Below are 18,372 nucleotides of genomic sequence, written 5' to 3'. Positions count from 1 at the left end.
TTTTTTCTTCAATAATAGTTATCCACAAGTGAAAAGAATAGAGATTTTTAGAAGAAATAAAAAATATTTCATACCATCATAGGAAAGACAATGGCAGCTCTTGAAACCTTTATAATCCACAGAAGCACAAGACAACTCAGCTGAATTACAGTGAAGAGATGGACCTTTCTAAGAGGAACATGCCTCAGATATATAAAATCTGGCTGATGCTTTGCAGGCATCCAGAATAACTTTATCCTGTCAAAAAGCTGAAAGAGAAATTTTTAAAAGTTTGCATCAAAATGAGCTGTAGGATAATCTATGCTGACATTCACACGCTGCCTAAGAGATCCTGAATATCCTAAGAACCCAGCTTGTTATGCTAAGGGCAAAAACTGTGCAGAAATTCAAGAGCACAGAAAAAAGACTACCTCAGTTACAATCACGAGCCGTGACTCTATACTAGTCCAACAGTGGTAAAGGACTCCTCTAGCTTGGCGAAGCCACCAGATTAAGAATGAAAATCATGTTATTTAAGTAAAGTTTAATTACTTGGTAAGTCATACCGAAGTTCCTTTCAATTTTAATGCATGTATGTCTCCCTAGGTATTTCTATTGCAGATGTGCTCAGATATTGAATTCTGCTAAATTGCATTCTGTACAGTCATGCTCCCGGAAACATCCTGCTCATAACTGCATGATATGCTATAGACAAAGAAAATAGTTCCTTTAAAATAGTACTGCTAAGATTTCAAGTCAAGAGCTGTTTAAGTTAGGCAAAGCCAGACTTCAAAGTAGAAGTGAATTAACTGAATCAAACTGAATGGAAGCTGGCTGATGCTGTTGGGCATACCCACTATTACACAGCCTTTTTAATACATCCTAAACTTTTGTTTTTCAATAACTGAGCTCTGCTTCCTTTAGCACAGAAAAAGCTGATGATGGAGGCCTCTCTTCAGTCTTTTATCTCCTGTGGATGAAACACTTTTTTTTCCCCAGTTTACTTCACCAGATACTTTATCTCAGGCTGTTTTCTTTTCCCTCTTGCACTTTCTTCACCAAACCAGGGGAAAAAAAAAAAAAAAAAAAGAAAATAAACAGTGCCAGAAAGCCAACTGCCATGCCAATAGGAACGTACATGAGAGGTTCTTTTTATTCAGACCTATTTGTCTCCGTACTGACCTAAGACTTTGTGTCAGCTGCTACAGCACAGTGATGATGGTGATGCACCATTTCTCCCTGCATGGATGAGCCATACTGTCTATATTCATGCAGTCTTCAGAATTTCAAGTTTCAGGAATTTCTACTGAGCATGTGCAAACTGCATTTTTTAAAGGCTTATAACTTGGACAGATTTGAGCAGATTTCTTTTTCACAGAAACAGCAAAAAGCACATCCTCCCACAAAAGCCATCTTATCAAATCTCAATTCCTTGTCCCAGCTTGGGGGAGGGAGAAAGGAAGGGGGATGCTATCCCTTTTCCAAGTAAAGATAGCCAGATTTTAGCATGCTTTAAAAACACTCTTCCATAGTGTACTTTCTCATACCCTTGTTCCGAGAAACAGATGAACCATATTAGGCTGAAATTATCTAAACCTCAGTAAAAGGCAAATTAAACTTCTTTGAATATCAACCCAAAAGATAAGAGCTAAGCAAACTATAAAAGAATAGTCTCTAAATAGAAAACACCCGTCAAAAGACGAGAGATGTCGCCAACTTTGCCTATAGAGTTTAAAAAAAAAAAAAAAGACATTTTTAACTTGCAATCAAAAATTTAAATATAATGAAAGAAACAACCTTTTGCACAGTATAACTCATGTTCTCATCACGGGATTAATCTTTCTCAATCGTCTTGGAAGGTGTATCAATACCTCAACTTTTGATAACAAACAAAGGCACACTTGAAAAATTGAGCGTTTGTGTCAGATGGGCTAAAAGATTTGACATTGTGCCATTTAACGCTGCAGTCACCTAGGAGCAATGGTACACAGGATACCATTGCCAACCCTGAAGTGCCTGCCAACCCTGATGCTGAAGTGCCTGCCTCCTGCCAGGGGCTCCTACTTAAGGCAACTGCAGGAATGCTGCCCTTCCACTACACTTGCCCTTCATCCCTGAAGCCAGAAATGAAGTACCATGAGACTTGCAACAGTTCCACTTCCCTGCCTGGGGCATTTATCTTCAAAATCCCACCTGTGTTAGTTTTGGGGTGAGTTAGCCAACAGCCTCATACAGGCAAAGTTCAAGATCATGCTTACCACTACAAAGACACTAACTTGGAAGCTGAAAAGGCAGCAGGCAAGCAAATGAATGGGGAGGCAGAGGAGAGGGAAGAGCTCCTGATATTTGTTACTCAGTTTTTAGGCTCAGCCAAATTCCCTTGATAACAAGGGAGAACAGAAAAATCGGCACCTAAAAAATAAAAAATTGGAGCACGCGACCTAAAGGGAATACTCTATTTAGAGAGAGTCCATTTTCCTTTTTAAGTGAGTCACTTTCGAGAATTTAAGGTTGGCAACATTCCTTTAAGATTACACACAAAGGATAAGAAAATAATTTAATGGGAATAACTACATATTTTATAGAAAGCATCATCAGTAACACACTCTTCATAAATCCATTTTACCTGAATTCCCTTTAGAGATGAAGCACCCATGTAAAGAAATACTCCATAAAGTACTGGCATAGGAATAAACTGCACAAACAAGCAGAGAAAGGGAAGAGCATATTAAATACCACTTAAAAATTTTAAATGCTTCTAGAAAGACATTCTAAACAGTTGAAATTCAAAGTGCCATATGCTTGAATTAATCAGACAAGTTGTAAATTCAGAGTCACTCAATTACAAATTAATAATGTTTCTCAGAGTATAAAGCAAAAGAAGAATCTGGCTCTACAGTTTTATTTTCCTCTCATGGCTAGTTATTACAATATACTTTATTCACTATTAATAAAAAAAACAGAACTACATGAAAAATTAAAGTGTTTGTTACATACTTAAATTCTTTACTTAAAAGATTGCTCAGAAAAGCATCTGAATTGTAAAGCTATAATCCTCAGAAAAATGTTCAAGACACATAAAATACTTCATAATGCTAGAAGAAATGTTCTGTGCTGTTAAGCATTTAAAAATGGTGAATGGCTTTTATAGAATTATTTTTGTGGCAAAACTCACTAATTTCACAGAGGCCAGATGATTCTTAAAACCACAAAACTTGTCTTGCAAATGTGAAAATATTTTTAAATTATCCAGAAATCACAAAATGTTTTTAGATTTTCTAAATAAATGACTTATTGGTATAACTTAGCAAGACTGTTTCACAATAACTTGCCATCAGCCCAAAGCATAGACCAAGGGTGAATCTTCATATACTACAGGTCAATGGCAGAACTCCCTTTGACTTCAGTCAGGTCAAATTTTTATCACAAGTATTTTGGTTTAAAAATGTTATATGTCCTTAGCCATTTTATTATGCAAAATTAGAGTTCCACTTTAGATTACCATTGTGTAACATTATGCAAATTAGTAATGCGCCTCAAAAGGGCACTCAGTAAATAATGCAGTAACAATAGTGAAATGTTCAGTGGAGTGCTTTTCCTTACTGCCCCAAATTACCTTCAGGATACTTGTCAAAAAGACAGATGAGCCCATAAGGACAAAAATCATGAGCCCTGTGACTCTTTGCTCCCGGATTCCAAGAAATTTCGGCTGCTCCCCTGGAGCGGAGCACTCTGATTCCAGTTTTAGGCTATTCACGTGGGAAATAGAGAGGACAGTGGCTGCAACAAACCACGGCAATCCCATAATAGAGCATACTCCAAGCATGACTGCCACCATGAGTAGGTCGAGATGGTATCCACATCCTTTCTGTTAAAAAAGTAATGACAGCAAGAAGATATAAAATGACATCTGAATTAGGGGGAACACTTCTTGCAGGCATTCCTAATGAACACCTAGAGATTATTAAAAAATTGTGACTTGTAGGAAAAAATAGCTTTCTTCTATGTGTTATCTAGGTTGGGTCAGCAGTGATGGCAAACTGCTTATCTAAGGGGAATTCCTACTAGTTCACAAGAAATGCTTACTGTTATTAGACTCATCCCAGTTATGATTTAGGCGTACGTATCATAAATCCACTTTACAAAGGGCACCAAATACCCTTCCCGCTTATAAAAGAGATGCTACTAAGACAATGGAAAATACATACATATTCTGGTTTGACTAAATCTCTTCTCTGGATAACGGTAAGCAGAACAAGCAGCTACACTGCCAACTTTCCACTGCATTAATCTTAATAGACCCCCATCCATCCTTATACAAGAGGCAGAAAAATATGTATTTTGTTTCTTTCCTACACAAAAATTCTTAAGTTAACATTTGCAAAGTCAATTTATGTTATCAAGGGCCATAAAAGCGCATTTATCCTTTTAAAGCTTTATAGATGATAAGCACATGATAGTAATCAGTTTTCACTAACATATTTTCATCTTATATAGGAACAGATAGCTAGAAATTAAGAGAAATTAACTATAATTAAGCTATACATTAAACTATAAAATAATATTCGTCATCACTTTCTTCTACTGGTATCCCTATTCAATACTAAAAAGTAGCATCATAAACATTCATATGACAAGTCAGTACAAAACCTCTGGGTTTGGATCATCTCTGCAGTAGTCAAATACTCCATAAATCTACCAACAGGAGGATGTTGTTTTGCTTTTGTAGCAGTGGATAAAACTCTTTGGTCAAATCTTAGATACACTTAAAAACCTGCAAATACAACTTGCGCTTGAAAATGATCAATGATCTACATCAAGCTTGGTTGTATAGACATCTGTTACCATAGCTGAAAGCTGAAACTCTTCAGTTTTAGTAAGCATCCAGGACCACATTGCAGCTGCAAGCAGAAGCTCAGGCTATTTTCCTTTAAAAAGTCAGGTAGGTAGTTATCTCCACAAAATTTTGCAATATGGCAACAAATCCAATGTCATGGTCTGATGAAACAGTGATGTTCATGCAAACAATATGAATATGTTGAACCATAATTTTGCCTGTAAACCCATGCAAATGCCTTTTGACATAAAAAAAGTAACTAAACTAAACTTGGAAGGGTTTGCTACCGAGACTGCCAAAAGCTGAAATGTGCACTATTCAGAATTTGCTATGGGAAGTATAAAAAAAGAGGGGAAAACGAGTTGGAAGCAAACAAATCATTTCTTTCTGAAGACAACTTTTACTTCTAAAATGGGAAGCGTCTGGGTTTATGAAAATGTAAGCCACATACCGAAATGAAAATGCCATCTTATTTGCTTACATTATTTAAAAGGGGAATTCATATAAAGTAAGGAAAACGAAGAGAATCAACTCTAGCAACCGTCCCTCACTCCCCAAAAGTGCAATTGAGTCTTATCTCCAAGACACATCTTGACAAACTCAGTGATGTGTCAAACACAGATATTAGTGCATTAGCACAATGCACTCAAAGAAAGAGTTTAATTCTAAATCCTAACAGAGACACCTTTTTTTACCTTCTGACACATTTATGAGGAATGTATCTGCTAATGCATACAGAATCCGAAAGCATTTCCTCACATTCATACATGATCTGAGGAACCTGACATATGGGAAGAAAAGGAAGCATAGCAACAGGTGATGCTACACCAGACCCCAGCAAAACTAAAACGCAGCAAGACAAGGGGGCAGCCAGGAGGACCATCTGACTCCCAGATGCCAGTGCTGAAAAAACACATTCCAAAGCTTGGCAGCAAATTCCTGCATCTGTCAAGTTAACCACATGCAATGCTATGGATTGACATGAAGAGCCAGGCTGACAAAGAGGGCAAAAAAAGAACATATCAAATGTCACAATCATCCAAGAAGAGGCAGTGCAAAGTGAAGGTTGCAAATGCATTTGCTAAAGCAACTTGAGATTGGATTGCTGCTTATTAAAAGCATGTCAAAAAAAGCCTAAGCTCACTGCATATACATGTACAGAAACCTGCTGCTAGATTTTGCCCAACAGTTTTTCAGAGGGGTGATGTCCCTTTTTCTCTCTCCATCTGTAGGCAACTAAAGTGTTAGAGAACAGAGCAGGAAGTTGTCCTATGTTGTTTTAAAAACCCATTGTGCCTCTAAAGCTCAGTTTAGCTTCTCCCTTCTTTAAGATAGGAAGGGCATAAAAAAATAAGGATGGGTAGAACCACAGAGAAGGATGAGGAGAGGAAAAAAAAAAAAATCTTGTTTTTCAAAATCCAGTCCAGTAGAACAACACTGGCAATATCTGAAGAGGCAATTGATATTATGGTACTTAAATCATTAGGTGAATGAGCATCATACTCCTAATAAAGCATAGATGATAGTACTTTCTGATTCAGTATCTCTGTTGCAAATTACATTCATAAAGACTTCTGTAAGGCTGCAAATCACTGACACAATTACATTCATAAAGACTTCTGTAAGGCTGTGAATCACTGACCCAAGGCATAGGTACTACACAGACCAACAGAGAAAAACCATAACAATTTAAAGGAGTGCTATGTAACATATAATAAACTAGCATATGAAAGTAGATGAAGGTACATTACATAATCTGAAGGAGAAAATGACAGTGAAAATGCAACTATTTGACTGAATACCTTTAGTTTGTGTTCTTTTCTATTGATAATGACAGCTGTGATCTGCTGGTCCATAAAGATAAGGATAGTACAAAGCAGGGCTGGAATTACAGCAGCTATCACTGTCCACCAAGGATTAGGCCCCAAAGGAGTAATAAACCAACCACGATCATCTCTGGTGGGCTATAAAAACAGAGTCATACACAACCATTCAGAACTTTTTGGATTATTTACATGTTAACTTCACATACAAAAACATTATTATGATGTGATTTCCTTTAAAATTAATCTATGTAAAAGCACAGAAAAATGCTAAGCTTCCTATGATACCAAAAAGAGAAAATTACATATGATAAAATCATATGGGTTACTATAGACTTGGTTGTATTTGATACAATGAGCCCAGAATTCGGAAGGAAATCCAGAACATTACAGTAGGGTAGGATTTGGGTAATTTGAGCCAGGTTGGTGCTCACACAGAAGACATTAGGAAGCATGGAGGGGCCTGATGGGAGAGGCTCACTTACACGGGCTACTAATTAGAGAGGTTGCATAGTACCTGGTGAACACAAAAAGTTCAGAACAGTATCACTATTTCCTAATGATAAAACAACATAATAAATCCACTATAACACATTAATTTGTCAAAATAAGAAGGCAGTGCAATTTATCAACAAATTACCTTAAAAGCATTTGGAACCTGAAGTTTTGGTGATGGAATCCCAATGGCATAGTCAATTAAAACCATGGACAAAATAGTGAGAAAGACAGCAAAGTCGCTGACAACAGATCGTACCTATGATAATTGAGACAAATGGTAATTTTAACTAAAACATTCATGTGTGATTTAGGACTTATTTTTCTTCACTGTTTTAAGCCATTTTTGCTTACAGCTAAATCATCCTTATTCTGATAAAATTTTCTAAGAGAGAAACGATGCAGTGTCCACTACACCAGCAGATAACTGAATCTGCAATGCAGATGGAATTCATGCTTACATATGACTAATGACAACTTTTGAATTAAAAGAATGGCACACACCTTTGTTGGGAAGTATCGGCTAGTTTTGAACTGCTTCAGTGTGGATGACAGTGTTACTGTAGAAAAGAATAAGATGACAGACCAGAAGAGGACATCTGGAACATAAGGGCCATGATGACCACAGGCTCGTCCAACAAACTCTCCATGAAACTTTTTACATTCCTATCAGGGAAAGCAAAGTAGTATTGTTCTGAAAAATATCCATGCTTATACTGATATTTTATTTCCAATTACTTTCCTAAATTGCAAGCAGATTGTACTACTAAAAACAGTAGAATCATTTTTAGGTATTTATTCTTTTAAAAATTAAAACTCCTAACAATTGTATCTAGTCTGCACAGAACACTCTCAAACCCTCAAAAGAATCTCTTTTTTAACCAGTATTAAATGATCAAGTCACTAAGACATACCAAAAAGTCATTAATATAAAACCAGATTTGTTTCAAACTGAACAGGTACACATATATTTTTGTATACAAAGATTTGCACCTCCTTTCCTCTTCCAAGAGAGGAAATTGAAGTTCAAAAGCTACCAAGAGAAAGGCTGCATGTAATGCATTCTCAAGAACTGATTTTTTGTTTTAACCTCACAGCCCAAGCAATTCAAGAAAAAGCTACCTAGAATGTACAGTATTAGCCTAAAAGGAGACCAGTACATTTAATACCACATGGGGGCAGCACATTCCACAAATTATCTTTTCTTTAAAAAGCGATCTGATAAAATGCAGCAAACCCCAAAATCTGTAACATTAATTCTATCCAATATACTATATGACCAAATACGCAGATGGAGTAGAAAACATGTCTAGTAATTCTCCAGTATCGTCCTTAGCTTGTTTCATCATACTTGTTTCAAGGTAACAGGCAGAGAAATAAAGAGCAGCTCTCAAAACGTGAGCTACAAACTCTGGACTTGCAATCATTTCCTTCTCCTTAAATCCCTCTACGCTTATTAAGCAAAAAGAAATGCAACACCCAGAATCAGAGAATCCAGGCAGCAATATCCTGCCAGATCAGTATCTTTTAGTATCAAATGAACTAGGTCATTGGCTCATCAGACTCACATCACAATACTGTGGCTTGACATGTTATGAGAAACTTTGGCTTTGAACAAAGGCTGGCTTGAAAAAAATCACAGTTGCTATTTGATGACTGTGAGACAAAGGAGTACAAAACCTTTTATACTACTACAGCAGTAAACCTGGGATAAATATGATGCATTTCTGACTGATGAAATAAAGATTTCAAGTGGGGAAAAGAATTTTCAGGAAATCCAGAAGAAATTCTCAAGATTTTGGGACATCACATAGAAAACTTGCTCTGGCCAGTGCTAGACCTTGATGTTGACACAGCACAGGGATGAATTTCATCATATACCTACTGAAAAGGAATTTGTCACCATCAGAATAAACACTTTGCTCACACTCCTTTTGTCCTAGATAGCAAAAAAAAATCTTGGTCCTACTGTTGTTTTTAGGAGAGAGTGCCAATCTAGATCCTCAGAAACTTAAAACTTTTAAATAAAACACAAGCAACAACAGGAAGAAATGAGCAGTAAAAAAATACAGTAGAGTGAGACTGACCAAATATTTATAGATAACTAGGTCTAATCTTTTACTGCAATTCTCTCGAACAGGAGAACTGAAGTTTCCTGATGATGCTTGCAAGAAATAAATACATGAAAGTATGAAAAATTTCAGTTATTTCTTTGACAACTATAGGGGCTTATGGGAAAAGTCGGTCAGTTTTACTGCTACCCATGTAAACTCAAGTTTCAGTAATAAGCTTTTACAGAAGTTTTAAAGGGTTTTATATAATGCAGCCGGTCTTTTACATTTATAGTTAAAACAAAATCTGTTATTTTAAATCTCCTCAGCTGCAAATGTACTCTGAAAAACACTGTCAGAGATCTGAGAAAGTGAGAGGAGGAGTCTGCCCCTGCACAGATGCTCTTAGTGTGTGCTGCAATTTTGAGAATATTCATTCTGGATTGCTGGAATCCCTCAGGCCAGCAGTTCTCAACTTTCTCTCTGCTGTTGCCACACCAACAGAGTTGAGGAGCAGTCCTCGCTATCAAGACAGAGCAGCCGTGGAAGGCAGCTCTTGCTTAACTCATGATAGGAGGACAGCAGTTCTTCTACATATCTACTGGAGATGGTCCAGTAGATTGGCTTTTAAGCATTTCATTTGGTTATGCCTACGATGGGGTTAATTGAGTTATATTTTTGAGATAATCTTTCAGTTTGCTGTCTTTTGCACTCAATTCATTTTCACTGTGTAATGAAATGATCCATTTGTGAGAAAAAGTGGTGGTCTGATCTCAATATAACATTTTAATCAAGTTGTAAATGTTGCCTTCTTTAAGGCAAAGCTGAAGTAAATTCCTTAAAACTTAGAAAAGCATACCATTTAAAAACAAGTTACTTATCCATGCAAGCTACCCAAACCGTTTGTAGCTTATTCCCTTCCCCATCCCTGGAAAAAAAATTAAGACAACTTAGACATCTGTAACTAAAAGGCCTATGCAACTGAGAAGCTTGGTCACTGAACAGACTTGTTACAAAATTTCTCCTCTCCTTCCTCACCTTTATAGCCTGAACAGCTGTAAGAATGTTTTAGGGGAAATAAATACTTCTAGAGTCTTTATACACAAGGGAACTTTTGTCAGAATTTAGGACAAAACCCATTGTCATTTGACATGTTTAGACTTAATCTCAGTCAAACTCTGTGCTAGAATGTCAAGTTCCCAAAGCAGGGCACAAAATGCACATACTTGCTTTAATGTGTACTATCAAAGGCTGCAAAATGCTTACAAAACCAGATACTGCTACAAAGTCTATGTTAATCTTTGTTAAGTATATTTTATGCTTCATTTGAACAAATATGATCAGAAAAAACATGGCAATTTTTCAATATATTTGCTGCAGTAGGAGAGACAAAATCATTTATGCTTATGTCTTTATTTATTAAGTTCCAATTTTTCACTTACTGACACAGTTAGGTTCCCCCATGGCACATCGGATGCAGATATATTGTAGTCTTGCCAGTATCGTAAGGTTTTATTGCTAGGATGTTCTGGTTCCACACAATTACATCTGAAAAGACAAAATAATATTTTTTTCCTTAATAATAGAAGTTGTATCAGATATTAATCCAAATTATCAACTGTATGACATATTGAAATTGTGCTCTACTTCGCCAGATAATTTTAGTTCAAATTAATTCAGTAAATGCATGCTTTGAAGCGGTTTGTAGTTCAGTAGCTAGAGTTATTACTACAGTATAATTTGCCGTGAGGTGAAAATGCATATATAGTACGTAATGTGATGTATTTAAACCACTGCCCACAGCAGGTTTTTCCACCTATTTTCCTCTTATTCTATTGATACTACCGAACACAGTTTGTAATACTGAGAAGGTGACAATCCTGTTCCACCCCCTTATACCTAACACTTCCCTACATGGGGATTAGACGCTATGCACGGTTCCAGGCAGATCCATTTTTCAAATGCAAACTGTCTGTACCCCTTTTCTCTCTCTTTACCAAATTGACTTTGCTTGCAAAACTGCTAAACTACTCGGTCAACTGTCAGGGCTCCGCAAGATCAGCAGCACCAAAGGCCTGTGAACTTTTGTGCCCATTGTTTTTCCTTTCCCACAGCTGCTTTAAAAGCATGCTTTTCACAGAATCACACAGAATCACAGAATTGTAGTGGTTGGAAGGGACCTCAGTTCGTTTTAAATTGTGTATTTTAACATACAAAACGTGACAACCCAGTGTGGGAGGACAATACTGCAAATAGGCAATTTAAAGTCAAAATTAAGTCTTTAAAGCCTCTAACTGTGGGAGGCTTTTTCTTTGACAAATCCTTCAAAATATGCAGGATACTCTGTAGATTCCAAGATGTCAAGTGTGCTTTGCAGTTCTCCTTAAATTAATCCTACTTTTTAAATCTACTACTATCTATCCTGCTAGTATTTTAATATGCTTATGGTGGCTGTAAATAAATCCTGTAGTCTCCTTTCTGATAGAGTTCTCAGGAGTAGCTGGGGACAGGATGGCGTCTGACTATAAAGTGGAGAGCTATTAAGCATACATTTATGTTCCAGTTCAAGAAAAGCATCAGTTTATTCATTTAGCTATGCCATCTATTTTTTCTGGGGCTGTTTTTCCACAAAATGACAATTCTCACCCGGATTTGTAATATTTTCTACATAAGAAATTCTATCATCTACATTATGAGTCCAGAAGAGCGCCACTGTATTTCAATTACAATACTATACATGTGACAACAACTGCATTTAATGTATACATAAAGAGATATGCAGGTTGTCTTTGTGCAACTCCTTGCTTTTATTTTAAATGCAGCTATTTATAAAAGAAAGAAAAAACCCTTACAGCCATCGAACAAAAAGCAAAAAAAAAAAAAAAAAAGCAACAGCATTAAAGAACAGAGGGCCTGAGCCAAAAGTCACTGAAGTAGACTGGATTTTTCAAACATACTTAATATACTTTGGATCAGGCCCCAAGTGCAGAATGAATGCGTGTTCAATGCGTAGTTTAATATATTTTAAAATGGATTAAATGAAGCACATAACTACTAGTGAGCTACAGTAGCATAATAAAGTCAACAAACGGTACATCTACGTTATTGCAAGGGAGTATTTGGTGTTCATGCAACAATACAGAGGTGGCTGTTTCAGGTTACTACTGTTTCCTGTGAGCACAGGAGCTCCCTGCCCCCTGACGTCCATCGCTGATCGCAGACTGGCCAGACGCGGGGCGATGGCCCATTGGGGTTTGATTACAGTAGGCCAAGGTGACGTGGGCTGCTCAGTCACAGTCACTTTCTCACTAGAAGGGAAGACTGTGCATATCACCAACACTACATGGTACAGCTACACTTGCTGCAAACTGCAAAATTACATTCAAAAGTTAGAGAAGCCAAGATTTCTATTTCCTTAGTCAGAAATGTTACAGCTGAAGCTATAGTTTAATACAGCTCAGGTAATTTCACCTTTAGACGAGATCATCACCCTGTTTATTTCTGTATCAATACCACTTTCCTCCTTCACAGCGTTCCAGTCTGGCTTTTACCAAGTTTCACAGGCATTTACAGATGGCAGATTGTTCATCAGCAACTGACTTATGCAAACTCCACCCATGCAGACCAAAATCACCCTGCACCCAGCTTCTGTCACTGAATGTGTGCAGAATTAAGCCCTAATTGTAACGATGAGGTCCTGCTTTCTACTGTGAAGATCATTATATAACATTATACTGGTTTCAATATTGTATGTCTTTTGGCAACACTGACATTTTGATGTATAACTGTTTTCCAGCATCCCACTAATTGCTTAACATTATAGAAATTTGTGAGATAGTAAGATACTCTCTGTCCAGCCCAGAAAACACAACTGGAGGTACCATTCAGTGCATAAAATATTATCTACCAAAATGTGACATTTCATTACAGACGTAATTGTTTCAATGATGAATATTTCCCAATACAACTGACCTGCAAGGAGAAACTCACATTAATGAAATAAGGCTTTCTACTTTAATCTTTTAAAACTTTTAGTCTCTTTCATTGTCATTTTTCACTCCGAGAGGTCAGCTCTCAGGAGAAAAAGTGAAAGACACTGAATTGTTAACCACCAACTCATCTTTCTATTTTCTTGATAAAGTATTACTCAGAAAGCTGGAATAAGTAAAAATGTATTGCCTCTTGGGAGTTCAAATGCTCTTAAGTTCTTGTAAAGTTGTTTAAATTGCTGAGCATTTACCCACTACAAGAGAGCTATCTGGAGTTTATGCTATTACCAATGAGCAAGAGACTATATATACACCCATAAGTATACTTTCTAAGCAACATACTCAGCTCCAAATACAGTCAGTATCAACTTAGTAACGTACTCCCATGCCTTTAGTGATAAGGAGTCAGCAACCATCTTTGTTATACTAAAAGATACAGAATGATTCATTTGATTCTCCTTCATCATCGCTAGGAAGAAATTGCTTTTTTTCATGGCTAGGCAGGGAAGAATCTGATATTGGTTGTGGTAACAAACGCACAGGTGACACTATAGTGAAAATAAAATTAATCTCTGCTGCCACTCTCACAATATATCCATTTCATCACACTGATGACAGAACAATTCTCTTTGCATCTTTATGCTTTTGGCTACTGCAAGACGCTCTGATGTCCTGAGAGCAATTCAGATGTCTAAACATGGGTGTCAATATAGCCCTATCTGTGACATCCATGATGGGTTGGCACATATATGAGAGGGTCTACAGTGACTCATGCCTTTGTTTTCACAGCAACTGGAGGCTAAGAGATCTAAAATGGCACTAGATACACAGACACAGGTCATTCCCTTCTGCATTTAAAATGTCCATATTTTGAAACTACGCAGTAATAAGTGAAGCTTGATTTCTTCTAGGACATTTAAACATCTAATACAGCCTATTACAAAGCGGTTTATACATCTGAGGTAGAAAAATAAAGCATTTCAGACAAGACAGTCCTCAGAAAACTGCAGGAGAACTGTCATAAGATCAGAACCGACAAAAGGAGAAAGCAACCAAAAATAATGGCCCAAATCTGCTAGCTAGAAAAACAAGCAAAGCAAGGAGTGTTTATTGTCTTTACATCTTCTGAAGTGCTCAAGAAATCTCTGACCAACCAGGATGGGAAACAAAGATAGAATAGAAGCAATAAATTTAAGGACTGGCTGATGAATTGGTATCCTCTGGAGCCTGTACCTCTCTCCCTTTTACAGGAGGATCAAGACTTCAGCTAAATCTTCAGCATAGATCCAACTGTAACAATATAGGCAGTATAAGTCACTGATGGCACCCCCTTCCCTTCTTTGTTCTCCCCACATTTTTCCTAGCTCTTTTTGCCTTGGTTTTATCAGTGTCAATTTCAAAAATTTCATTAACTTGAGGCAGTCATCATAACTTCACTGTGTGCAACATTTCCTACTTGTCCTGTTTTCAAAGAACAGAGCTAGGATTTGACAACAGCAGCTTCAAGACATCTGAGATACCTAGCAGTGCTCTTTGTGCCCCAAAAGGAACTGCTGTTACTATCCTTAATAGCACCATAAAGACTGTCCATATGATGCCTCTTTATTTGGACAGTGAGAAAGGGAATATAGGTTAGTAACTCAGAAACCTGTTATTTTATATGTAAAGCTGGGGAATATTTTCCCCCTCCTATTGATGTAAATCAACCATAAAAGATAAACATTGTTGTCTAACAACCAGTCAGGTAAAAGGTTCTTTACTAAAAACTCTTTAATTCTGGCTATAAATTTCCATTTACAGCAAAACAAGAAACTTATTCCCTAGGCCTATTTATTCCATTGAAATTAACCTGGGTCTGGTGAGGGAATCCCTCTAATTCCCACCTCTTGGCCTCAGTTCTTCAGGTTTGCTCTTCACCATTTTCTTCTCATCAGCCTGTCATGCACACTCTCCTCCCCACATAGGCTTTATGCACATGGGGCACACATGCTGCAGCACCGGGCTAGTCCATTCTGCTGCCATTACAGCCAGCAGAAGAGCTTCAAACAAAAGCCTGGCACAATGTTTTTTGTGAGTAAATAAAACACACTTAAATGGTGCAGCTCCTTTCAAAGTCTCATGTCTATTCTTCCCTAGACAGTTGCCATCTTTCAGCAGATGACCAAGAAGTACTTACTATTGATGATTTTATCAAATTCATAAGGCACTGTTTTGGAGCTCCTATTCTTCCAGCATGTACATAATACAAGCCACACTTATTTATACTCGCCAAGGATCTGATCTATAAAATATGCAATTGCAGCTTCTTTATGATTAGCCAGCATACCATTTCCCATTCCTAGAAAGGTAAAATCTCTTTCTGGCTCACTTAAGATAGAGAATGAGATTTGTTCAGTATGAATACTTATACTATTAAAAAAACAACAGGCAAGTATGACAAATAAGTGACAAAACATACTTGTTTAAACAATATGTCTCACTGAATATCAGAGCACATATTTGGTAATGAGTAGGAAGTTTTTCTCCAAAGACAGAGTATGCTCTACAAGTGAGCTGTGCATAGATCACATAACAGAGAAGATGGTACGATATGGAAGGAAAGATCACTCATTTTGTTTTAAAAGTAAGGTATTAGAATATATGCATAAGTATTCTTTATGTGACATTTACAAGGTTGAAGGAAAGCACATCAATAGCAGAGTCCTATGCACGTTTAGGTTGTCTCCAAATAAACCATGTTCATGTGAATTATGGGCACTCGTAGAGTCCTCCTGTTTGTATAACAACTGCTGTGGGAATGGAATAACAACAATATCCTAGACGATGACTCCTCTGCTGACCCATACCTATAACATCTGTATATGTCTGGCATTATATTTACCATATTCCTTCTCATATCAACATTCATAATGACGAAAGCAAAGTCTCAATGGAGAAGAGTCTGGAAACAAAATAATTAATACTGATGGGAAATGGACTTGTCAGTTAAGTTCTATTCTCAGTATCATGAAACCCTTTCAAAGCACAGCTGTCATGGCAAGACAAGATTTTTTCTTCATTTATTCATAAGATCTGCCATCCTGAATTAGACCATTGAGTGATTAAGTTAAGCAGCCCATCTCTGACAATCACGAAAATCAGTAGGCATCCATGTATGCTCTCTAAAGTTGGAAGTCTTTATAGTTTAGTTGGTGAAGTTGAGGAGGAAAACAGAAAAGCCTATAAAAGTACCTAGACAATGCACTCAGCAGCACAACAATTTTATGTACACATAGAGAGAGCGCGCTAAATTGAGGGGTGGGGGGATAGGAACTGACGTTAGAGTGAAGAAATCTAAAAGAATCAGGTTTCTTGGGATACCACATCAGGAGGAGAACATTGTTCTGTCAAGGGGGGAAAGTCTAGAAAATAGATTTATAATCACACTGTAGTTTTGTTAACCTTGACTGTCACTCATAAAGGTTGGTCTTTAGCTGCCTGGCACACTATGCTGTCGTCCATGCATTCTTAGCAGTACTACAGTATGTAACTGCTATACATAGAAGTTAATGTGGAGAAAAGTAGTTTAATTACATAGGATATTGACAATTCATCTGAAAGATTTCACTGAGAAATAGTTCTAGTATGTCACTTCACCCCACTTCCAAAGTCAAAAAGCCACACACCTGAGGAGAAGAGATTCAGTATAATGCTCATTCAGAAATAATATACTGCAATATACTATAAGGCTATATAGTCAGCTTAAGTTTCAATTGTTCAGGTGTAACATACCTATAAATGCACTGTAACAAAACCACCCAAGATTTTATATAAGCCTTTCTAGGTTTTGAAGGCATTGTGCAGACCAACTATCCACTACAAACTGAATGCTGTAGAGAATTGTGGAGGGGATGAGTAGGAGGAAAGAATGACACAAGGTAGGCACTCCCTGGGCTCAAAAGAGGGAGAAAGAGAAAAATGAGTCAGTTGGGTTGGGCAGAAATAGGGAAGTCCTAGAATAAATGGAATAAAGAAAAATCATTTCTGGATTCCAGGGTTTGTCAAGAAGCAAAAGGGAATAAGCAGTTAAACTCAATGATGGCAGTTGAACGGTTCTGGGAAGAAGAGGGACATTGTTAGGGAAAGACACACAGGATATGGCATAGTTACTTAACTGCAGGGAAAAAAACTATAAAGAAGGGAGAAAGAAAATCTATATTCATATCTAAATTCAAAGAAATCATTACAGGAATTGGAATTCAATTACATGCATGGGATCCTAATGAGAAATTCTGTGCTTATCATCACTGATTCTTCTCATTCCACCTGCAACTTAAGGAATACAGGGTATAAAACAACATAATTTGCATCCAATAATAATGTATTTAGATTAAATCTTATAGATAATGAAAGATGTAAAACTTGCTTGTGCAAACAGCGGAAAGCACAAAACTAATCTTCACAATGCCTTCTAGATGTAATAGTTTCTATAGCCTGCAAGAGATACTGAGATTGACATGATCTTGGCTCCTTAATTACATCAGAGTGGGATTTTCTACTCCTAATGCTTAAGTGCATGTCAATACCAAGACAGATTGCAATATGCATATTACTATGCCAAGAAATCACTTTAAAATTATTCAATGTAATCTGTTAATAATTGAGTAACTTCTGGTAAAGAATTATTAAAAACAACATAAATTCATCACTCTGAAAAAAGAATTAATAAACCCCAAAAGGTACATAAAGTCCCAAGATCTAAGCAACCTCGCACTGAGAAATAATTGATCTTCTATAATATAAGTATCTTTAAATGCTTCTATTTTAATGAATACTGGATTGCTTTCTAAATCACATTCCTTTCATCCACACTGCTTATTTTGTTTTCCTTTTGAGAACCTCTGTTTTTAATACAGCCAGTTATAGGGTTCTCCTTTCCAAGCAAAAAATGATATCCTAATATTTAATATATACATTAAAACTGATGTGCATCAGTGTTCCAGACAGGATTTACCAACTGGAGATATGTTTGCTACAGGGGTAGGAAAAAGCAGGAGGAGGAGAGTGCAGAAATAAAGAGAGTTGCTATGCCAACCTACAAATGCTAATGGCATGACAAATACGAAAAGGTCACAGTAAAAAAAAAAAAAAAACACCCACCTTTCCGGAAAAAAAAAAAAGAAAATCCAAAATAAAAAAGTATGTGTGTTTTTTTTAAA

The 18,372-nt window shown here is 36.8% G+C and overlaps 1 protein-coding gene across 5 annotated transcripts in view; it reads right to left on the bottom strand.

Annotated features, from left to right (window-relative positions):
• Positions 1–18,372, bottom strand: part of SLC4A10 (solute carrier family 4, sodium bicarbonate transporter, member 10) — a 126,541-nt gene that overhangs the window by 13,201 nt on the left and 94,968 nt on the right. For all 5 annotated transcript variants that reach the window (XR_001413393.1, XM_014954465.1, XM_014954467.1 and 2 more), the window contains 7 exons: positions 10,628–10,733; positions 7,639–7,800; positions 7,280–7,393; positions 6,619–6,780; positions 3,596–3,847; positions 2,606–2,674; positions 75–248 (listed from right to left, as the gene is read on the bottom strand). Coding sequence is in view for 4 of the 5 variants with exons in the window: in XM_014954465.1 (XP_014809951.1) it covers positions 75–248; positions 2,606–2,674; positions 3,596–3,847; positions 6,619–6,780; positions 7,280–7,393; positions 7,639–7,800; positions 10,628–10,733 (1,039 nt within the window). In the remaining variant the exon portion in view is untranslated. The remainder of the gene's footprint in view (positions 1–74; positions 249–2,605; positions 2,675–3,595; positions 3,848–6,618; positions 6,781–7,279; positions 7,394–7,638; positions 7,801–10,627; positions 10,734–18,372) is intronic.

Source organism: Calidris pugnax, unplaced genomic scaffold (assembly GCF_001431845.1).
Source record: "Calidris pugnax isolate Ruff unplaced genomic scaffold, ASM143184v1 scaffold103, whole genome shotgun sequence".
Classification (NCBI taxonomy): domain Eukaryota; kingdom Metazoa; phylum Chordata; class Aves; order Charadriiformes; family Scolopacidae; genus Calidris; species Calidris pugnax.
This window is presented reverse-complemented; position numbering and strand designations above follow the sequence as displayed.